Source organism: Nyctibius grandis, chromosome 5 (assembly GCF_013368605.1).
Source record: "Nyctibius grandis isolate bNycGra1 chromosome 5, bNycGra1.pri, whole genome shotgun sequence".
NCBI classification, from domain to species: domain Eukaryota; kingdom Metazoa; phylum Chordata; class Aves; order Nyctibiiformes; family Nyctibiidae; genus Nyctibius; species Nyctibius grandis.
In genome coordinates, this window is record NC_090662.1 from 68302887 (window position 1) to 68326870 (window position 23984).

General features: G+C 45.7%; 1 protein-coding gene across 3 annotated transcripts; it reads left to right on the plus strand.

Moving 5' to 3' along the window:
* Positions 1–3486: 3486 nt before the first annotated feature.
* LOC137663637 (single-stranded DNA-binding protein, mitochondrial) lies at positions 3487–23308 on the plus strand. Of its 3 annotated transcripts, XM_068401073.1 has the most exons (16): positions 3487–3819; positions 6969–7168; positions 8042–8090; positions 10547–10719; positions 11388–11509; positions 12782–12928; positions 13731–13832; positions 14168–14253; positions 15164–15334; positions 15423–15565; positions 18243–18279; positions 19655–19715; positions 20665–20805; positions 21470–21557; positions 21779–21867; positions 23139–23308. In XM_068401073.1, exons 1-16 carry the CDS (start codon positions 3487–3489, stop codon positions 23180–23182), a joined length of 1986 nt encoding a protein of 661 aa, XP_068257174.1. In that variant the 3' UTR covers positions 23183–23308. The 3 variants fall into 3 exon arrangements, with proteins under 3 accessions (XP_068257174.1, XP_068257175.1, XP_068257176.1); XM_068401074.1 differs by lacking the exons at positions 3487–3819; positions 6969–7168; positions 8042–8090; ... (5 more) ...; positions 15164–15334; positions 15423–15565 and adding an exon at positions 18042–18085; XM_068401075.1 differs by lacking the exons at positions 3487–3819; positions 6969–7168; positions 8042–8090; ... (5 more) ...; positions 15164–15334; positions 15423–15565 and adding an exon at positions 18135–18157.
* The last annotated feature ends 676 nt before the right edge of the window (positions 23309–23984 follow it).

A 23984-nucleotide genomic window follows, 5' to 3' on the forward strand; every position in this document is an offset into this window, starting at 1 on the left:
TGAATGTCAGTCTGTCCCCCAGCAATCAAGGCAGGGGAAACAAATCCTGAATAAAAATTCCTCTGCAACCAACATGGGCTATTTGCAGCGCAGAGCCATGCCTGGTCCCCTTTGCTGTGTAGTCACAACAGCATCACCCCAGCATGAGGGAGAGGACGCAGCAGGGAGAGCAGCCAGTGATGGGGCGCAGAAGCTGCCAGTGCTGGCTCTGAGATATGTGAAATGTCGTCACACTCTGAGCTCTCGGCTTTTGGTGAAAAAGCCCTCGTGGGACAAGAGATCTGGTGTCACCAGGGCTATTTACACTGCTTTGGCCAGCAATCTGAGCCTGTTGAGGGCACATCGTTTGTTGGATATGTGCAAAAACCAAAGGCCACATTTTCTAATTTATTATTTCACCAAAATCAAAAATACTTAGGCCAGGAGAGAATATGACCCTTTTAGGAGAAAAAACTCCTTCAAAAGAAAATGAACGCATTTTCCCTCCAACTGAGGGCTAAGAGAATTGTCATCAGATCTTTGAGTAGTCCTCCAGAAAAAATATGAAATGAAAATTTGGTGGCTCTTAGTTATAAGATGCAAAATGAACAAGTTGGGCCTTCTTTATGCAGCAAGTCCAACTTTTCTCCTTTACATATCACATTTCTCCTTAGAAAAATGGACACTGCCTATAAACCCTGAGGTGTAGAGGGGGTTTTGGAGCAGAATGGTCATGTAATGAGCCAGAAGTATGAGAGTATGGAGTGAAGGCCTAGCTGCGTGAGAAGATTCATGTAGCTAGTGTCAACAAGCTGACCTTGGAGAGATGAGGAAAAACAGTAGCTGAGCAAACAAGAATTGAGGGAGTAGCCGGTGGGAGCCGAACACGGAGGAGAAGAAACAAGAACTGATGGAGCCAATTAAGAAAAGACCAGTGGCAGAGCAGTGACCAATCAACACATCAAAGAAGAGTGTGTTTAGTAATATTAACCAGTAGCAATGCACATGCTTACAGCCAGGGAAAGTACAAAATGTATAAAAGGGACAGCTTATGCTTAATAAAGCATCTTCACTTTGATTCACATTGGATTGTGTGGAGGCGTGTTCCTTCTCCTCACTGAGGGGGGGAAAAAAAAAAAGAAAAAAAATCAAAAAATGTTTCAGATGAGATTGAAACTGTGGTCTGAAGGATTTTCATTGCTGGGTTATTAATCAAAATGTAGTTATGGGGACTAAAAGCATTATTCATTCAGATTTAAAATAAAATATTCCTATCCAAGGCTCCAAGCACCGAACATCTGGTTAATACAGTCAGATCACAGCAGTACTAAAGCAGTCCTGTCACAGGATCTCAGTTGGCCAGATGCTGCAGAGACAGATTTCATGGCAAAAAGCAGCCAGCGCTGGCACTCCCAGGCTTTTGGACCTCGCTCAAGGTAAGGCGCAGGGAGACGCAGCAGCTGTGTTGCAGCAGAAGGGAGTCTGCACGGCAGCAACAGGCTCTGTGCCTGGAGGAAACGCTACAACCTCTGGGCCAGATGCAGCAGTAAAACCCATACTGAGTTCCTGGCACATCCTCCTAATACAGCTTTGGTAGCCTGTATCGAATGAATTGGTAGTCACAGTCTTAACAGGCAACTTCAGAGACCCGTATGGCCATACTCTTCATTCAAAGACCAGGTTAGGAGGGCTGAGTGACCTCAGATCGACATGTCCCCTTATTTTCTGGTGGGAATTCCCCTTGATGTGTGCACGGGAAAGCACATGTCGGTTCTGACAAACCCCCATCTCCTCTGGTATCACAGAATCACAGAATGGTTTGGGTTGGAAGGGACCTTAAAGATCATCTAGTTCCAACCCCCCTGCCATGGTTCCACTAGACCAGGTTGCTCAAAGCCCCATCCAACCTGGCCTTGAACACTGCCAGGGAGGGGGCATCCACAACTTCTCTGGGCAACCTGTTCCAGTGTCTTGCCACTCTCACAGTAAAGAATTTCTTCCTAATATCTAATCTAAATCTACCCTCTTTCAGTTTAAAACCGTTACCCCTCATTCTATCACTACACACCCTTGTAAAAAGTCCCTCTCCAACTTTCCTGTAGGCCCCCTTCAGGTACTGGAAGGCTGCTAGGTCTCCCCGTAGCCTTCTCTTCTCTGTGGCTGGATGTGGCCACTTCTGATTTCTGCATATCCTTCTAGTAGCTCTCCCCGATGCTAAAAAAAAAGGCTGCCATAACCTCATTCCCAGTTAGTTAAAGCTCACTCTGGTCCCTCTTCAAAACGCAGGCTCACAAGGGCACAGAAAGATCCCCATTTTTTACAGAGAGGCGCAGTGAAAGGAGACACTGACCCACTCTCGGTGAGCAGCAGAGCCACCCTACCTGCAGGGCTGCCTTCACCGACTCAGCCAGCTTATCCTTCCTCTCTCTTGAAACCTCAAGACGGGAACCCATACAAAGACCTGTATATGGTCCCTAACTCTCTCCTGAAGTCCAGCACATTATAAACTAGGCTGCTAACCTCTCCATGCAGGCTGCAACACTTGTCTGAACTAACACACATCTAAATGTAGAAAGTGAAATTCAGACTTAAAAGAAGGAAGCACAGGGCCCCATCACCACGAGACTTATCACTTATGTAAGTAAAGCCCACAGAAACTGCATCTCTGGTGGCATCATCATGGAGCAGACCAGCTGTCAGCAGACTTCACCTCCCCATAGGCCCCGGGAAGCTGGAGGAGGGAAGAGCGTGAAGAAGCAAGGAGATGACTCAGAGGAAGCCCTGGCTCCCTACAGAGCTGGCTACAGGCACAGCAAATCCACATCCACAGCAAAACCCCTCAGCCACCAACTTTCCTAGGCACAGGCAACTGTGCACAGGTGCTGCTGAGCTCCACATGTTTCCTGTTAGCAATGGTCCAGGTGGGTGGGGTGGTTATAAATGTGCCAGGGCAGGAGGGTTGTCTGTAGGGTATCTGGTAACAGCTTGGGGTGCCCTCTGCTTTCACAGCTGTATGTAGCATGGGTTCTTTTTCTTGGTCTGAGAAATTTAAGGTAGAAAAGGATGAGCAGAGGGCTAGTGTGGGTTGTTTTTTTAGGATATGATAGCTCTGTTTCTATGTGTGATGAGAATAGTGAATGAAGCATGGGTGGGCAGAGGAGTTGACTTGGAGGCTTACTGGGAAAGGCAGTGACTTCTGAGTTGTATCTGACTTGCACCAACAAGATGAAAGCAAAATCTGTTGTTATATGAACAGTAGCTGAATGGATTTGTACTCTGTGATTCTGGGGTACTCTTAACTAATGCCATCAAATGACAGCTATGAGTGATCAAGGCTTCTGTGTATGTGGGATTGGGGAGGGGAGATGTATGTGATGAGCAGAACTAATGCCTTTGACAAGGCAAGGGAGAGGGTGGTTAATCTGCCTGTGTAAATAACACTGTCTTCCTCTCCCTCTAACAAAGCAGGCCAGTATCAGCTCTATCTGTTCTGTTTCATATGGTGAAATGGATGACTGGGACAACAGCGATGAATTCATTCAGCGACTGGATTTTTCCAGTTGTGGTGAAGATAGTGAAGACAGAAGCATACATGAGGAGGATGCCCTGAGCTTCAGCTCCCCCAAGAGCTGTGGGTTCCAGAAGCAGCAAGGGGGCAGTCCTCTGCCAGCAACCCCTCAGAGAAAGCTTAGTGAGATTTTCCTGAGCAGGACAAAAGCCTGGGTGAGTCCCACCTTGAAGCCTTCCCCAGCTGTGAGCAAGAGCCGGGGTAATGCTGAGACACCACTGCACATCACGTGGAAAAAGCTGCAGCTGTGTGACACCCCATACACTCCCAAGGTAATGGCATGTGTCCCCTCTATGTCTGAGCAGGCAGCGTCTGCAGCACTGCTGAGGTATCACTGTGTGGGTGGTGAGGGGATCTGTTGTTAGCTCTGTGGAAAGCATTTTTAAATGTTACTGTTGTTAGAGTCTAGTCTTCTCTTACAAACCAGGACCATGAGCTCCTTAGCTATAGAAAGGTTATTCTGTGAGTGTGAATAGAAACCTGTGTGTGGGAGCAAGTATTTTGACTCTTTCCAAACTGTTGTTAAAACCAATTAGTTGGTGTTGGGCCAGTCTGACTTAAAAGCAAGTAACCATGTGCCTTTGCTGCCCACATGCCCCTCACACTCTGCTTAGGGGAGTGGACTTCTGTAGCATCTCTGTAGGAGGTATGCACTGTGCTCCCAGAGGGTAAATACATCTCTCTTCAAGGAGCTTGGCATTCCAGGGGGAGCTTGGAGACAGGCAGCTGTCCTGACTGCCCTGTTCAGCACGTTTTTGGATGCAAGTAGGTTTTTTTCTTGAAAGAGAAAGCTGGAAATGGTGTTGTGGCTGGGGTATACTTTGTCTGGCAAGTCTGGATCGCCTCCAACCAGATTGTTGTCCAGTGGTGCTGATTCTCTTTTTTTTTGTGTGAAACTGAGCTGCTCAGTGAATTTGGGGAAAGCACGACTTTGTTCTCAAGGTAGCAAATCCTCCGTGTAAGGGGTAGCAAATCAATGTGGGCTTGTGGAGGAAGGTTAGCCTGTTTTCCTCTATGTCACTGTCCTAAAATGTAACTTATAAGCTGAACTAGTTTCTTAGGAGAATGATCCCAGCCCCTATTTTCTGTGAAATTTCCTGTATAGAATATAATACAACTGCTTTTTGTCTTCTGTAAGTGCAAGTGGAGACTTGGCACCAGCTTCTCTGTTCCTAGATAACTTCTGTTGTGTATACTGGCTTCTAGCATTCAAGACTTGCAATGAAATGTAGCTCCTTCAGTCCTGTCTCAATATTCCCGCTCTGCTGATAGACTGGTTGCTCCTTTGCTTAAGTGATACACAGAAGATCGGTCCTTTTGGTACTTCTGAGCTAGGATTTTACTTCTGTCCCCCTCCAGAAACATGATTATGTGGAGAGAAGGACGATCCTATGGTCACATATGACCAATTGTGTGGCAATATTTACTGAGGAATAGCCTGCTGCTCTCTAGGGGAAAGCAGCTCTAAATGGCATCACTCCAAGAATTTCCTGCACTGATCCTTTATAAGAAATCTCTCTGAATCTTATCTGAAAATAGGTGAGAGGTCTAGAATCTCTTCCAGACCAGATGGGCTACTGGTAGTGCAGAGTGCTTTCAGTGTGTGCTCTTGTGTAGATAGCCTGTTGGCTGGATGCTTCAAGACATGCTGTCTGTGGTTGGTCACCTTGTAGCCAATGAGCAACAATTGCACTAAATAAACAACTTATTTTCCTTTGCTGTCTTTGGGGAGAAATGTCTTAGTTTCCAAGCATGCTGCAAAGGGTGGGCTCTGAAGGTCTTAAATCTGCTTATAAATGAGGCTGGGAGCATTGATCTTGGAACACTTGAATGTGAGAGAAAGGGTAAGAGAGCAGAGCCACATCTAACTGCAGACAGATGAGCACTGAAGCCCCAGCTAGGGTGCATGGCAGAGGAGGCAGATGATTGTATTTTGTAGACTTACCCAATCCTGGAACAGATTGCTAGAGCTAGTTATGGTAGCTGCCTTACACTGTATGGCAGCAGCTACTCTCAGATGATGTTAGAGGAGAAAGTCTGCTTGACTATGAAATAGAGCCCTAGTAGAGCAGATGGGAATTGCATGCATAAACCAGCAGGCTGCAATGATATTTTGGATCCCTTTCTTGACTTGTGGCTAGACTAAAACACAGCCACAATTCTACAGAGCTTCTAGGCTGCTGGGTAAATTGGTCTTGGACATATACTGCTTTTAATACATCCATATGCAGAACTTTGCCATCTGAGAGCAAAGGGATGCAGGACAGAGCTTGAGAAAGTGATCGAGAAGCACTTTCAGTGTCATAGTAAACCAGTATCTGAACTTCCAAATATGGTATAGAAATAGAGGGATATCCCAGAAGTAGCTATATCCGTGAGCGCAGAATCAATTAGGTGGATGCAGGATACTGCATGCAGCTCTAGGGTTTTTAATCGTCAAAAACTTTCAGTGAGAGAAGAGAGGAACTCTAGATATGATCCTGGAGCCACATCTCCACTCGCAAGAGTGAGACCACTATTGGATCAAAAAGATATAGAAGTATCTTGATCTTCATAACAGGGCAAGTTCTGGGTTCTTGGAGGGCTTTTAACTAGAAGAGATATGTTAAAAAAACCTTTAGACCTTACACCACTCTCTTGAAGCTGAAACAAGTCAAGAACAAACTTATATTTCAAAAAGCTGGTGGTTACTGAAGGGGTCAAATCATAGAAAGTAAGGATTTTTTCTGTCTTCAGATCAAGACTGGGTGCTTCTCTGAAGTTATGCTTTACTCAGTCCAAGGTTTTGGACTAGTAGGTGAAACCCAATGGCCTGTCTTCTGTGGGAAGCTGAACTATAGAAGATCCAGAGGTTCCTTCTGAACTGAAATTTCTGAAACTGTGGTTTTTTTTCTTCTTGAGGAGAACTGTTTTCTGGTCACTTTGCCAGTAGCCATACAAAAATGTTTCTACCAACTTCCCATATACCAATGCTGCTTATTGCTGGGGAACTGAAAGGAAACCTGGGTGATGTTCTGTCTCGTCTCCTGACAAACCTGTCCTGACCAAACATGCAACAGTTCATGCTTGACAGAACTGGATCTTCCATGTTAATGCAACACATGACACAATTTCTGTGTCTCTGTAGGTGGGAAAGATGAGCAGCTGGCTCCTCTTGAGGACTGTGCTTGCCAAAATGGCTCTGCAGGCCTCACCCAAGTGAGCAGGGAATAGAGTCTGAAGGGGCTAAGGGAAGAATGTAATACTTTGTGGAAGGAGAAGAAAACTGTCAGGACTAAATTAGGGATGCAGCTATCCTGAGGAAGGGAGCTGAGTTCTCCCTGATTTGCAGGACAGCAGAGATTTTATTCTGACATAGCAGCAACAAAAACATTTTGCTGGCTTATCTGCCACTTCTTTTTTTTTTTTTCTCTCAATGCAGAGCCTGTTATCGAAGACAGCTTTTCCTTCATCTGGGACAAAGGTCCCACCCAAAGGCTTCCGACATCTGAGATTTACTCCTGGTGCTGACTCGGATGACTCTATCCAAGCTTCTCTTGTCAACATTAATCCCTTTACACCAGAGTCATATCGACAAATGCTCTTTCTTCCTAATGGCAAGCGGAAGACCAGAGGAGAACTGTAAGTGAACTCTCAAGTAACAGGCAGGAAGGAGACTGTTTGTAGGAGATGAGTAATGATGGAGATGTTTAGTACCTGGACTTACTTGCTAGCAATGAATCATTCACTTCCGTAGTATTCATTGGTGCAGAGCAAACATTAGCAGACATATGAAGATAATAGAAATATGAATAAAATCAATCATTTCCTTTGTTCAGAAGTGTAAGTGAAGGATCAACAGCTGACCTTAATGCTATGGCTGTAGGAGAAAAATGTACCTCTTTCTTTCTCAACTGTGGGTAGAGTGGAGCTTGATTCAGTTATGCACATACCCACAGCTCTGGAGAAATGATGTGCATGTTTGCATGTAATACAGCTTTTAAGATGTGTGTAGGCTACTGCTGACCTGCAAAAGTTCTGGTCTGGGTTAACCAAGACACAAACTTAGTTAAATACCCATGCACAACAATGATGTTCAGCTTCTTTCATAGCCCCAACTGTAGCAGATGCTCAGCTGGGTATCCCCTTTGAAAGCACAATGGGCCAGTTCTCTCCTTCACTAGGAGCTTGTTGTGCAAGGTCATCTCCCATGCAGCTTCATCGGTAATAAGGTGGCCAGGAGAATGATGCTCCTGAATGATGCTATTCTGTGCTGTAGGCAGTACTGAAGTTGGTATGTGGAGGTTTCTAAATGGAAACAAAGACTTCTTAGCCTGGGACTACAGTCTTTAAGGCCTCAACTAGAAACTCATTGTGTATTAACACGCTACAAAATAGGTCTTTAAACCGTGAAGCAAGTTTTGGAGATTCTTTTGAAAAAATATTTTCATTTCAAATCTCAGTTGGATTGCTGCACTGAAATGATATCCAGACTTTCCTAAACTTCTGTTATAGGAGGGATCCTGATCCAAGAAGCCAGATAAAACAGGAGCTACCTACAAAGGTAAGTGTCTATGTATTTCCTCCCACAGAGAGGATAAGAGTCTTGTAAAGATTTGGTGCTTGATGAAATTTATTCTGCTATTGGACTATAAATCATGGCATCATGACAGAAGATGAATACCTATGACAGAATAATTCCAAGCTGAATGTTTTGTGTTAACATATGTTTGAGACAACAAACTCGGAAATGACTCCTATCTCTAAAGGAAACTTGTACTAAAGCAAATCTGAAACATTGACAAGTAATCCTAAAACTCATTGATTTTGGCCAGGTCTTTCTAGGGAATACAGTGTAGTTTGGGTTCCTCAGAGGGAACTGTATTGCTATATTATTGTATTAGTGTAAATAGTGACTGTACCTTGGTGGTTTGAAAAAGCAGGTGTATTGTTGTTCCTATGAATCAGTGTAGTGAGCATCTTTGGAGGTGAATGGAACATGGCTTCTAAATTACAAATAACATATGGACCTGCATTGCAAAAATACAGACTGAGCTGAATGGCTCTGATGTGGTGAAGTACTGAGGCAGAGTTTCAGTTGCAGTAGTCACAATGGCAAACTTTTGAAGTAAAGCCGCAAATTCTGTACCCTCCTTCAGTAGGAAAACATCCAGCTGGGGGTTGTCTGTGTGCGTTGGGGTCCAAGGGAACTGCCCACCGCAGCTTATGTAGCTACAGGACAGTAAACACTGTCTTACAACACAAAACCTTGCTGTTCTCTTGCTGTTGTTGATGTCTTGTCTTTGCTGGGAAACCTCAGCAGCGGGGTGTGTTGGCCTGGCTGCACGGGGCAGGGTGCGAAGTCTCCTGTGCCCCGAGCTGCACCAGCAGAACTGGGCAGCTAGCTTGGGAACCAGTGTCCTACAGCCATCTTCCTTCTTCCCGGTTTTATCTGGCGGGAAACTAGTCATCCAGCTGGCTTCTGGAAAGCAAGCCAAGCCTTAATCAAATATCTGTGTTCAGATGAGCTAAAAATCTCAATTTTCCTGGGCAGCCCCTTGAAGGAAGTATCTTGTCTTGTGCAAGTAGGTAGAATTGTTCGTTGTAATTGTGACATAATTAGGCTCATTGGAATGATAATGGTACCCTCTAGCCGAGGAGACTGGTATTGCAGAAAAACTGGTCTCCATGGAAAAACTACAGCCGCAGAGTAAATCCGCTACCAAGTAGCATCCGGGGCTACCACAATTATTGTTTTCCTTAGAAGAAAGCCTCAAATAACTTGTGCCTTACTGAAATATTATTCTGCTCGAGTGCTGATTAGATTGAGTATGTAATATAGATACAAAATTGTGTACTAGGAGGTATCTTTATTCCCTGAGCTTTTTAAGATACTGTAAAATACAGCTGCCCTATAAAATACAACCTGTCATGACGGGCTGCTGTTTCGTATGGGCCACATCTTACTGGCTGTGAGGATCAACTAAGGTCATATACCATATACTACAGCAATCACAGCAGTAGTTTCTGTGGAAACCACTGTGCAACATGAGCTACTGTCCCTGTAAGGCATGCAGGAGGATAAAGAAAAATCACTTAGTCCACTCTCTTGTTGTTTATTTCATGCTCCAGTGCTTATCTCTTTTACTTCTCCCCTGCCAGTAGACATCACTCTACAAGCAGTACCAGCAGCTCCTATTTCCCTAGTGACTACTACTGTAGCAATAATGATGTTCCAGCTGTTCTGCAGGCTTTCAGCCCTTTGTGGAAAAGTGGTTCCTGGTGAGAAATCTCTGGGAATACAAACAGATACACTGAGACCTGCAAACCTGCCATTAGTCAACAGCTGGTGCTTCAAACCTGGTGAGAGCCTGAACTAATGCAGAATGTCCTTGCTGCAGACAGCCTTAGCTGCCAGAGTAAAGCAGCTCTTACATAGCTGGGGCCGCATTAAGCCAGTATACCAAGCTTCTCTCTTGAGCTCAAAATAGGCAATAGTTCTTATTTAAACACAAGTTCAGTACAATAGTCTGGCTAATTCAGAGGTACTGGACTTACACCTACCAAGGCTGGTAACAGGTCTTCTTGAGTCTGCAGTAGCTGGGCAAAAGACAAGTATTTTGTTGTTGCCTGCTGTTCATCCCTGACTAACTCCATCAGCCATGGGTCTAGATTTTTTAAAAAAAAAAAACAAACAAACAAAAACCAAACAAACAAACAAAAAAAAAACAAACCGAAAAAAACCCACCCAAAAAAACCTGAAAACCTTGGCCGAACCAGGCCAAGATGGCCTTTGTTAGGTGGTCAGAAAAAAACACAACATGCCTAAGTGAAAGGTAGTGTTTCAAGAAGAACTGGCAGCGTACCTACACACATGCCTGGATGAACATCCAGAATGGGAAAGGGAGCAACATGGGTGCTTTGTGAGACCAAGTGCTACAGAGCTCTAAAAACATGACAGATGTTATTATCTAAGTCTTTCAACTCATACTTGTCTTTGCTGTTTTTGTGACCTTGTAGAGATACCCTCTGAAAGAGAGCAATATGGTTTCCCGCTACAAGAAGGAGTTCCTGGAACTAGAAAAAATTGGTGTGGGGGAATTTGGCTCTGTCTACAAGTGCATCAAACGCCTTGATGGATGTGTTTATGCCATCAAACGCTCCAAAAGGCCTCTGGCAGGATCCTCGGATGAGTGAGTGTGCTAGCTGGAAACTGCCAGTAGAAATGATGGGCAGGTTCTTGGGAGGTGTGATGGGGAAGGAGGGCATGTGGATCTAGAGGTATCTTAGGGGTGGAATGAGCAAAAACTGGCTGCTGATGCGCTCCCAAGTAACAGTTGGGAGAGTGGGGGAAGTTACCACTTTAGGACTATTGGATATAAATGTCTGAGAAATGGAAGAAGCCACATGCATTGCGAAGTGAGATGACAGCTTACCTGAACCCCTTGGGTCCAGGCAGCCAGTCTCTTTAAAATAACAACTAACTATATGTCAAATAGTTTGCCTGTGGTATGTCCCTGCCCTGCTGTATGGCCAGTGCTCCTCACATCTGTATTGACCAGCTAGTACTGTCCTGCATGCTAAAGCAAAGTCTTTGAAGCTGCCTTTGCCTCCTTAACAAAAGACTTGCTCAGTGATTTTTTTTTCTTTATTTTTGACAGCTGCTCAGCACATTTGAGCAAGGGCAGGTTTTGTTTCAGCAGCTGTGAGAGACAGTCTGTCTGCAAAAACCCAAGAGAAAGTCCTAAACACCTCTGCTTTCCCTTTCTCAAGCCAGGCTGCAAACCAGGGCTCATCTTGTGGTCCCAAGCAGGACCCTGGCACCCTCTCACCACTGCTTTTTCTGTGCATGCTTCTCTAGGCAGCTGGCACTGCGGGAGGTTTATGCTCACGCTGTCCTTGGACACCACCCCCATGTTGTACGCTACTACTCGGCGTGGGCAGAGGACGATCACATGATTATCCAAAATGAACACTGCGATGGTAAGAGCTGTGACATTGTTAAAGGCTGAGATCAGGACGGGTGCAGTTACCTTCTTCCGTACTTAAATACGGGATGTTTTGGCTTGCAACAAAGCAAACTGCACTGGGGCTACAGTTCCATGGAGAATCCAGTAAGGGCTCATAATATTTAGACAAAACTCTGAATGGTGCCAGTGTCTAACAAGTAGTGAATACCCTCTAATTTGTGGGATTTTAAAACTCTTCCTCTGTGTCTGACCTGGCACAGTATTCCTCATGCCGATGCTTAGAGCTGTGTCTGGGACAGCCCAGGTAAAACCTGGTATGAGTGACTCAAGAGCAGCTAACTGGAGTGCCATGTATCTTGGAAACAAACACTTCTTAATGAAGGGGACTAATGATTTGAAGAGTGGCTGCCTGGTTGAGATGAAGACACCTTGCATCTTGGTTAGAAGAAAGGGCTTAACAGCTGCAGAGGAACAGAACTAAATAATGAAGTAAACTGTAAATGGGGTGCTGCAGGTGGGGTGGTACACTCTTATGTGGGTTTGCCCTTGGCCATACCACTGTTTGGGAGACATTGGAAAAGATAACTCTGGCTACCAGAGGAGCTGAAGGCAAATATATAGCTCTCATTTTTCAACTGCTCCTGCAGTCTTGAGGCTCAATGATAGCTGTTTGGAGTAATGACTTCAAATCTGGTGGATGTAACCATGAAATGTGGTGATCATTGCTGCAGCACTGATGCATTTCTTGCGTTCTAGTGGATGAATATCTGAGACTAAAGGAGAAGTGGTGAAAAGCAGGTTGATGGGGGGAGAGGCCATGTTATTTGCTAGTCCTGAAATAGCCAGAGTGCCTTAACAGAGACCCACAAAACTCTGTTTCTGTGTCAAATGTTACATTCTTCAATCAAAAGTCTGCTAGTGGGAGCTTAATTTCCTTGCTCCACCATTCATATACCTGCTTTCTGCCTGTAAGCATGGCAAAAGTGATTAACTTTTCTGCTGTTCGCTTGCAGCAGCATCACTACCAGGTCAGCCCTTCTGGTGCTGTAGGTAGAACTGCAGTTGCTCAGTCCCTGGCAAGCAGAAGGCAGGGTGCTCTGAGGCAGTGAAAAGGCTGAAGCCAAATGGTGATGTCCAAGTTTGATCACTAGAGCATGTATAGCTGGTCTGGTTGGGGTTTGTCACTAGCAAGCCTGAAAATGCTCTGGGCAATAATTTCTACTAAGCTATTTCAAACATGCTGCTCTATCAAATTTTTGTCGGGTCTTTGACTGTTTTTACCTAGGTGGGAGTCTCCAAGATGTACTGCTGGAAAATGCAAAGCTCGGCCAGTATTTCCTAGAAGCAGAGCTGAAAGAAATATTGTTACAAGTCTCCATGGGGCTAAAATACATCCACAACTCTGGCCTTGTGCACCTGGATATCAAACCTAGTAAGTATAGTGCTCTTCTCCTTTGTGGAGGGTCCTCCAAGTGACCCTCCAGGGGTAGGGCCTGTAATGGGTCCTTCTGACTGGACCAATTACAGTGCTTCAAAGGAAAGAGGACCTTGCCCTGTGGAGTGTGGTGGTTTGTGTTTTGTTTTTTTTTTTTTAATCTTTCCACTACTGCTGCTCTAAAACTGAGCTTTCTCTGATAGTTGGCAGCATTTTACTTCTGATGCTTATGATCTTCATAATCCTGGCTCATGGGAATCCCTTTCACACTGGTGGAGCAAGTAGGGCTGCTAATGAAGACAGGGACTTAAATTTGCTGCTGTCTTGTTGCACAACACTTGACCTTTGTATGTGAGAGCTGGCCTGAGAAGTGAATTTTTATTGTACCTACCCTGAGGGATTAAGTTCCTATGAAAAATAGTAACAAGCCTTCCTCTCTGTAGCTGAGGATGGGCACCCCCAGGGCAATGCTTGCCCCCACAGTCACATAGTTACATCCTTACAGTGCAGCTCCTTTTTCCTGATGAAATCATGCTTCTAGTTTGGGGGGCAGAGGGAGGGGCAGAAAAGTTGATTACACTAGGATATTTTATGCACAATATACAACTGTCTCCTGCCAGCTGTATTGCTGAACATGTGAGCTGGGCAGAAAGCAGGCTAATGGGTGGCAAGTGTGTGTGTATAGTTTCTCTGGCTGTGAAGCTCAACTAGCTTGACAGATGGGATTTTTACAAAGCTGTCAGGCTGCTGCATTCTGGCTACTGATATCACATTATTGCTAAACTTCACTGTTTTGCAGGTAATATCTTCATCTGTTACAAGCTGGCAGTTGCGGGCCCTGCTGGGCAGGAAGAGAGTGACAGCGAAGACGAGTTCTCTTCTGGTGTGGTGTATAAGATTGGTAGGTTTTAGCCCGCTTTACAACTGGCTTAGGATTAGGGCTGCTCATTGCTGCTTGATAGTGCTCTGTCCTGCTGGCTGAAGAGGCTTTTGCATACAAAACTGACAGCATAGTCTTGAATGCCTCTGCTACTTACCAGAATTAATTCCTCTAAGGAGACAAGTCCTAGAAAACTCATGTGCTTGTTTCCAAGCCCAGATGCCTGAGTAGGAGCAGGCTTGCTCTCTTACTCAGTATTTCCTGATTGCTCTGCTGGTGCCTATAAAACAGAGGCTTTTATTGATGGAGGAGATTTACATCAGTTTGCTCCATTAGTTGCTTGTTCTTCGTCTCAGGTGACCTTGGCCATGTGACATCAATAACAAACCCCCAGGTGGAGGAAGGAGACAGACGGTTTTTGGCCAATGAGGTTTTGCAAGAGGTACAGCTGCTAGTGGGGTGGTGGGGAGAACAGGGTGGTGAGCAAGTGGGGAGAGATCCACTGTAGTGAAATCATTAGTCTGGCATATTCCTTGCCTAATTTCTTCTTTCTTGTGTCTGGTCTGGCTGTTAAATCAGCAAAATTAACACTTTATTAAGAATAGTGTAGGCATGGGTCTTGTCATGTAAATATTTAACATACTTGATAAGTAACTTTATCATTAGATCACTGCAACTATTCTACCTGCTAGGGATGAATGGGACAAAACCTTTACCAGTTTGGAGACCTTTCATGTTATACACCTAGCTGAGATTAAACTGCTGGATGTGATTACTGAGGAATACATGCACCCAGAGAAATGCCTTATACAACAGACACTGATCAGGTAGTGTGGAGAGGTGAGAGGCACAAAACACCTCTCAAACTGACTGCTGTTTTGCCACTCTGGCCAGTGAACAAAAAAGGAGTCAGTATGTAACAACCAGCCTGGATGTGTTCATCAACTCAGGTATTTAAGCAATAGTATCTTTTTGTGCTAAAAGTGGATTTAGGAACTATTAGGTCAATATATCGCATGCAGTCTTTTTAGTTGGGCATGACTAGCTTATTGCCTTGCAGTAAAGGCTGGAGGCACACATTTGTTAGGCTGTCCTCTGGATTTGCTGTGGTAATCCTAATGTGGGCTGCAAGCTCCTCATGACTGGGTGATGGCCAATGTGCTATTAGTTGCCAATACTACTTGCTATCAATCTTTTTATCCTAAAGAGGTGAAAACAGCTAACTGGGATGGTGAAGAAAGTGTTATATGTATACTTGTTCAGCTGTTTCTTTTTGAGCTGGTATCCCAACCCACCTTTGTTCAGTATAGCAGGACATTCCCTTTCTATAACTGTTTATCTTCTCTCTGCAGCAATACTGCTATTTGCCAAAGGCAGACATCTTTGCCCTGGCACTCACAGTAGCTCTAGCAGCCGGCACAGCACCACTGCCTCACAATGGGGCCATGTGGCACCACATCCGTGAAGGCAATATCCCACCGATCCCCCAGAAGCTTCCTCATTGCTTTCTTGAACTCCTCAAGGTGAGGAAGTAGTCTTGACAGGATGGAGGCTTTTCCAGTTGGCATGTGACAGAAGGAGTGTTAAATTCTGAACTCCTTTGCCTTTTAGCTCATGATCCATCCTGACCCAGCGGAAAGACCTTCTGCCACAGCTCTTACTAAACATCCAGTTCTTCGTCCTTCACTGGGAAAAGCTGTGCAGCTCCAGAAGCAGCTAAATGTGGAGAAGTGCAAGACTGCCATGCTGGAAAGGTAGGGTTGGCTTGGGCATTAAAGGGAGGAGACATGGGCACAAGAAGTGCTGGTCACCAGGCTCGAATGTAGGGTGGTAATGTTGGGAGACCCAATGTGCAGAAATACCCAGCCAGCTGCTGTGTCTGGAGCTGGGAGGGCAATGGGGCTGTAGCAGGGACTTGTAGTGCCCAAGCAGCTGTGGTTCACCTCTGGCTTTGAGGAGTTGGCTAAATTAGAGTAGTGAACTTGCATGCTTAGTCCAGCCACTGGTGATGGAAAATACTGATACAATAAGCAGCCAGTGGGCAGATGAGGAATGGATACCTCACTGAGATAGTGGTCTAGCACAGAAGGAAGAGAAACACCAGGTGGTCGCAGACATCCTCTTTCCCCTTACTCCCTCTCACTGCTGTTGGCAGCAACGTTTTGAGGTGCTGGGATCTAGGAACTGCCCCACCACCCCTCTTAGTGCAATAGTCAGCTGGGGAGTAGGTTTTCCATGTAGACAGGAGAGCATATGCTCTGGGAGAGCAGCAAGCATCAGGGAAAAAAGGCAATGGAAAAGAAGCATGTGCCTTTATTAGGTATTTGAGCTGCATGATATGGTGCTGACCTAAGTTACGCCATTCACAAATATCTGAAACAATGGGAGAAAAAGTGAGCTAGGGACTTTTCATACTGGTGCCAGTCTAGGTGTGTGTTGCTGACCTGATGCATAGTTTTCTTTTGGTAAACCTTCAAAGCTGATCTATTTGTTCTGAAGTAGAAACTCTAGAGATACCTACAGTAATATTTGTGTCACCACCTGGGTCAAAAGTCACCACTCTCCAGCAATGCTGGAGTACTGCAGTAACCCTCCTGTGCAAGATTGTTCATAGCTTTCTTCTGTAGCTGATGGGGTTTTGTGCATGACATGGTTTTCTTCCTCTCTTCTTCCTCTCCTCTTCCTTCCATCTTCCCCCTGCAGGGAACTTAAAGCAGCTCGCCTTGCCCAGACCCTCATGAAGGACCAGCCCTTAGGAAGTGCCAAGTTGCAAGAGTCTGAAACCTCTTCTAAGCAAAACAGCAAGCGCCTGGTGGGGGGGAAGAGCTGTCGCTCATTTAGCTTTACTTTGGGTTACTGAACTTCTGTGTTGTCCAAAAAGTTCTGGCTGCTGAACGGCCCTGTGAAAGCAGAGGGTGCGCATAGACCAATGCCCCATATTAGCTCTCCCTGTCGTTGTTTTTGGTTCCCTCATTAGTTATGATGAGATGTTGGCTGAGGGAAGAAAGATTAGCTTATAAGTGTCAGATCTTGGGATTTAAGATTATTGTCCTCAGTCTTTTACCTGTTTAATTTCTTGTGTAACTGGTCTTGTTCTATACTAAGAATAGTGTTGCCATGCAAGGGAAAGGATGGCATTTCCTTGACTCACTTCACTCTTAGTTTAGTTGGGCCTTATTATTGATGATGTTTTTGTGGTTGTAATGCCCTGGCCACCTGTGTATCTTTAGAGGGGAGATAGTGGCTGTACATGGAGACAGCATCTACAGCTGGGTCCTCCTGGAAGTGAGGAGGTAGAGACTATGGTAGGCAGTTTGAACTATGCATCGGGAGACAGACTGGTTACATAGTCCTGGTGAACTTGGGGTGCAGTTGGAGTGGCATTTCACTGAGGGGGACAAAGAGTAAAAGGGAACACTTTGAGTTAAGGGGGGGCCTTAATTGTGGAAGTTGAAGGCAAACTTTCCCTCCCTTAACTTTCAGCAAGAAGCACAAAACCATGTAACTGGTTAAGCTTTTGCAGACTAGTCCCTGATGCCTGACTTGTTTTATGTCCATCGGCAAGGGCTTCTGGCTTAGAGCGGGGGAAATAACCGTGGGGCACGGGTCGGTGCGGCTGCATACCCGCTTCCCTTCCAGCATCTCGCACGTGGTGCAACTGCCTGTAGCCTTGTGGCAACGGTGAGGGCAACGAGAAAGGGTTTTTCAGGCCGTGTCAGTTTTTTGGAGTTGCCCACGTAAAGTGTGTATGTACTTAATATTCGTTAAATCTCGCCCCCGCTCTGCTGGCTGCGAGTGCTCGCCGGCTGCCCGTGTGGCCGCGGTCGCTGGGCACGAAGGGCTGCTGTTACCGGGGAGAGCGCGCGGTTTGTAACTCGGGTTATTTTCAGGTTTTACTGAAGTTTTGTTTTCAAACGGCTTTTAAACTGTTCGATCCTACCCTTTAAGAAGCGAAACGCGCAAATAAAGATTTTAATCCTTTTACCTACGACGGGAGTGGCTTTTTCTTTCTCCCTTTGGGCCTCCTTCCCTGCCACCCCGGGAGATCTCGCTTACCCCTGGGAGAAAGCACCGCCGTGACCGCGGGCGGCCGGCGGCGGGGCTCTCCCTCCCGAGCCGCCCGCGGGGCGCTGCCCTCCCGCTCTCTCCCCCGCGCGCCTCCGCAGACCCGCCGCCGGGGGGGGGGAGGGTCGCGTTTCCGGCCGGACCCTCTTTGCGCTGGACCTATCGGTTCCCTTCCGCTTCCGGCAGGCTGCGGGGTTGCGGCGGGAGAGGTGCAGAGGGCGGGAGAGGTGCAGAGGGCGGGAGAGGTGCAGAGGGCGGGAGAGGTGCAGAGGGCGGGAGAGGTGCAGAGGGCGGGGGGGTCGGGGCTGTTGGCGGCGGGACGGGGCCGCTTCGGGCGCTGCTTCAGCCCTGCTTTTCCCTCCTCAGGCGCGGCGGCAGCATGTGGCGGCGACCGGCGTGGCAGGTAGGGCCGTGGGGTGGGGGCCGGGACCGTGGTGAGGGTTTAAGGGTTCCCTGAGGGGGCGGCGCTCTGGCCGACGTGGTTCGGGGCACTCCCGGGGGCCAGGCCGCGGCCCCAGCGGGAGCTTGGCCCTGACTTTACTCCCCCGGGGTGCCCGCACCGGCTCGGGGGGGGGGAGTGGCGGGGGGGGGTGCTGCTCAGAGCCCTCCCGCCGCGGGGGGGAGCAGCTTTCCCGCCCGTCGCAGCCCGCCGCGGAGCTTCGCGTAACCGTCTCGTCACGGAAGCTGGTTTCCACCGCCGTCCCCCATCGCAGCGTTATGAGGTGCGCGGTGCGGGGATAGCCGAGGACCCTAAACCGGCGCCTCCCGGCAGTGAAGGCGGTCGCCGGCGCAGCGAGGGCCGGCGGAGCGCTCTGCCGCCGCCCCGGGCCTTCGCAGGGCCCCGGCTGAGCTGCGCTCCCTGCGAGCGGCTTTTCCTACATGAACCGCCTGTAGGTGCTGGTGCCTTTACCGCGGCACTGAAAAAATGATGTATGAAAAGATCCGGCTTATGCATGGAATGAGTCTTAGATGATTTGCATATACATCAGTGAACCATACAGACACGCCAAAGAGCTTCTGTTCTGCAAGTTGCGTTTCCTCTGGTTCAGCTCCTCTGTTCAACACAGGGCTGTCGGTCTCTCCTGCCTTTAACTTTGCAACCCCTTGTTATAAGAGATGAGCTTTTCTTCCAGTTCCTGCTCGTGGGCCTCTTGTAGAGGTGTTCCTGGGTTTTCCTTTTCTCCTCCTTTCTTCTAGGACATGATATTTGGCAGTATTGAGGCAATTCCTTTTCTTTTTCTTGCGTTTAGCTGCAGCAATCAGGTTTTTTGTGGCCTTGATTTGCTGTTTCCTTGGGAATGAGGGGGTATCAGTGCATCATACCGCTTGTGGCGGTGGATGGATGTACATTTTGGGCATATCTTGTTAATCTCTGGAGTGAAGCAGAAGGTTGATGAAACTATCAAAACTGTGTTTATTTCCAAAAATCAAAGCCCAACCAACTAAACAACCCCTCCACTTCAAACTTCTCCCTCTCCTGTACGTATTACAGAAAAACAGTAGTTGCTGCATGTCCCAAAAATAATTGCTGGAGGTGTACCTTTGGGCCACGCTTTTTGCTAGGCAGCTTTTTAACCCCAGTTTAAGCAGATATCCTTTGAATAATCCTATTGGCTTCATTTAGCTGAATGGATTTCTTCCCTCAGTCCCCCGATAAGTCACCAGAAAAAAATGTATTTTCAAAACCTCTGTAAGTGTTCAAAAAGACAAGGTGTAAAGGTGTGCGAGCACTGTTCATACTTTGTGCCTTGGAAACTAACATCTGTCTGTTCCTTCAGGTGCTTCGCCAGTTTGTAAGACATGAGTCTGATACAGTCAGCTCATTGGTACTCGAAAGATGTAAGTAGCTGCCGAGATGAAATTTAGCTGTTACTCTTTGTGGTTTTTATCTCAGTTTTAGAATGGCTGAAATATGCCAGGACAGGAACAGTTAGGAATGGTAACTAAGAATGTGTTGTTTCAAACAAACAGACTCTTAAGTAGCTTCCTATCTGGTCTTTGTCAAGTCAAGCAGCCCTTAAGAGAGAAAAGAAAAAAACCTGACATGGAGTACAGCCTGTAAAAGGCAGGTAGTCAGTGCTTTATTAATGGCAGTGAATCAGGTAAGCTCTTGTCATGTTTTCTAATACCTGCATTTAGGTGTCTCGTGCTTGTTTCTCAGGCTCCCATGTGCCTGGGGGACTTGTTTGGGCACTGCTGCTGCTGCCCCAACATGATTTCCTTCAGGTGTATGCTTCAGACTTTACCATTCAGTTCATGTGCTCAGTGTGTAAGAGTGATGCTCTCCTGACCTTCTCCAGTTGTCCTTCAACAAGAAGGAATGAATTGTGTCCACCTAGTCCTGGTACCTGTGTAAAAACTAGTGACCCTCTAATTCAGAGGATGGGGTGTAGTAATGCAACTTTGTTGTTTAAAAGGTATTGTTTTAGTGACAAAACAATGCAATGCTATGGTTTTATCATAACTAAAAAAATAAAAGCCAAGAGAAGTAAATGTAAAATAGTTTCAAGTGACATATGGATGTGTCTGTGAAAAAGATGACAAAGGAACAGAAAGATAAAGAATCTTTAGCTCTCTAAATTAGTGTATTCAGCAGTGATAATGATAGTAGAGGCACAGTCAACCATCTGCAGGGCCTGAATAAGCCAAAAGTCACAAGAGCTTGAAAAATGGTTAGGAGGTGCAGAAAGTCATTGTTCTGGCCATTGACAAAAGCCGCTAACTTGTGACTTGCTGTGATTAGAAGCATCATAATTCACCTGTGTATGTGTTTACTCTCATGTTTCAGCCATGAATCGTGTTCAGTTACTTGGTCGGGTTGGACAGGACCCTATCATGAGGCAAGTGGAGGGAAAAAATCCTGTTACCATATTTTCTCTTGCAACCAATGAGATGTGGCGGACAGGGGACAGCGATGCAACCCAGGGAGGTGAGTCTGCAATGAGCAACGTGCTTCTGCTGTGTTCCGAGGTTGTGTTTGCACATTCAGTAGCACCATGTAAATCTCGGGTGTAGGGAAGTCGCTTTGAGGTCAGTAGAGATGCTGGTGCGTTTGTGTGTCTCTTACTGATCCCCAGCAGCATGTACTGAATAAAGGTCTGCATGTGGACCCTCCTCTGGAGAAGTGGAAAGAGTGTTGAGTTGACAGTTTTTCACTGTTGGGGTTCCCAGAGGTGTAGCGGGTTCCACACTCTTATTTGTATTCCAAGAGAAGAAAAAACCCCCACAATGATATATTTTCTATTTGATTCTTCTATCTGTCTGCAGCTACAGATGACTCTTTTCCTCTAACTTTAGTTAATGCAGAGTGTGTGAGGGGAAAAAAAAATCTTCTAGTATGAGCACTGGCTTCCAGGAAAACTCGTCTCTTGATTTGAACTGGTTTGAACTGTGCTTCTGCACGATACTTTCATTTGGACGCAGATGAGCGGAACATTGAGTTCTAGCATGGAGTGGGAGATGGAGTGCTAGTATACTTCCATTTTCACATCACTTTTCATAATTTAAGAACACCAACATGTTGAAACTAGTTTCTGAGGCTTGTGTCAAAAAGAGAATTTGGCATCCAACTTTGTTATTTTTATGTAACTTAGGTGATATCAGTCAGAAGACAACATGGCACAGGATCTCTGTCTTCAGACCGGGCCTCAGGGATGTTACATATCAGTACGTGAAGAAGGGGTAAGTAAATAACAAATGTGGTTGAGGATTTAATGCCTTAATAATTGATGGATGTAATAATTATGGTGACCAGGAGCTATACTAAGATAGAAGTGCCTTAAAATAAGTTAGCAGACCTGCTACAAACGAGTGAGCCAAAAGCCTGTGTATTCAGAATCAGATATAGAGAAAAAACCAGCCATACAGTTCTCTGACAGAACCAAATTCTTGATTTTTTCCAGTGCTCGAATCTATGTTGAAGGAAAGCTAGACTATGGTGAATACACAGATAAAAACAATGTGAGGCGGCAGGCCACAACAATTATAGCAGGTAAGGAACAACGTACCAAGGCCTACCTTGCACTTTTAAAATGGAGAAGGGGTGGAAATAGAAATAGATCTTGGTTTGTCTTTATTCTCAGAATCCTCACTGGGGGATTTTGAGAGAATGAACAGGCTGTACCACTGGATGTCCTCTGGCACTGCTTGTGAAGACAGAAAATGAGAGCATTTAGTTGCAAACTGTTGCATCGTTTGCTCACACAAACGAGCTGGTGCAGCAGGTAGATGCTGTGTGTTTTAAGAACACTGGTATGTGGTACTGCAGGTCAGGCAGATTCCTTTTCTAATCCCGTTTAAGACTGGAGGCTTCACTAACTTTAAGGACCTCTGTTTGTGAAAGATTTTTTAGGTGGGGATAACCTGATGGAGAATTTAGAAAGCCCTCAGTCTGGTAGCCAGTAGTGGTAAGAAGAGCACATAATGGATAGGGAGTAGACTTGTCTCTTGGGTAGACACAATGAAGAAGAGAACTGGGAAACTCAACGTTTTCCTTCAGCCTTTAAATAGCATGAGCATCCTACATCTTTACTGTGGGTAGAGCCACTATCTTGTGGCTTTTGAGGGAGGGCTAAAATAATCGGGTAGTAGAGCAAACATTTCTGTTATGTAAGTATATCTAAGAAAATCTGGGCCAGAAGAGAAGGAAGAAAAACCAGACGTAATTCTGGATGTTTCTGCTGTGCAGCCTCTTTAAAACAATAGTAATCAAACTTTCACATGAGCAGTTCAGCTAGCAGTGCTGTAGGTTGCTGTTTATAAATAGCTGGAGGGGAGAAGCAAATCTTTTTTTAATTAGTATTTAACCTAATGGTTTCTTCTTAGTGTTCAATATCCCCAGTCTCGAGATGCTTTAGAAATTACTGAGGCTTGATGAAATATGAGCTTCCTATAGTCCCATAGACTGATGACATGGTAGTGCATACTGCAAATGACAAAATAAAAAGGAAATAAGCTTTAACTGGTAGAGATCATAGTCAGAGAATTAAACCATTATCTTAAAATGTTTCTGGTGTCTTTGACCCTGATCATCAGGTTTAGCACACTTGTTTCATAGTATCTGTGGTTGCATTGAATTGTCAGCTTTCTGGGGAGATAGAGCAAGAACCCTGTATTGGACACTGTTTTATTTTATGAACCATTCTGTTCCAAAGTACATGTCTTTGCAGCTTATTTAACACAAATAGGTTGTCTTTGTGGGTGTGCAGGCTTGCAACAGGGCAAAACAATCCTGAAGGCTAAATTTTCTTTATTTCTTTTCAGATAATGTAATTTTTCTGAGTGATGGTGTGAGAGACAAGGTGTGAAGTCATTAGTGCTCAGACCCAGGCCATTTCATTCCTTTTGTTTTCCAGTGCTTCATAATTCTGTAATCACGTATATTGCTGTAGCTTCTTTAAAAAATAAATAAAATGTTTGATACCTCTAGGGTATCTCTGTGTGTTTTGTTTTGTTTTCCTGTGTGCTTTCTCTCTGTTCATCGTTGTTTGGATTTCTTTCTTTCTTGTTCGTTCTTAAGAGAAAAGGTAACCCAGGCAGCTATATTACTTCTTGAGCTGATGAATACATAAATGGAAGTCAGCCATTGCATCTTCAGCCATTTTCAAACCTTATATCCTTGGCTGCCTTAACAACCTCTCTTCTGTCTTGTGGGGTCTGACAGCCTCATCACCTCTCACTGCTAACATCCCTCCGTTCTATAGGTGTCATCCTTACCTAAATCAAAGAGTCAGTAAGTTTAAAGCAGAGCCACTGGCCTCAACTGGTGCTCAGCTTGAAGTTTTTCTGTCACAGACCTGGAGAAGGCGTTCTGTGCATTTGCGTCTGCCCCTCCACTGATCGTAGCATTTGATCAAATTGGGTGGTGTCTTTCACCAAACCCTGTTTGGGTCGTGTGCTCAGGTCTTCATTATTACGGCATTTGACATACAATGACTATGATGACATCAACATTGCTCATCCCAGTACCTTGTTAGAGTGCTATGCCTACGGTTTGCCATCAGGAGGAGCTGGAGGAATGGCTGCCTTGGCTCTTCCTTCAGAGAGGCCTGCAATAGTGTGTGAAAAACATTCGTGGTCCAGGATTCTCCATTAATGTTGCAGTGGTGT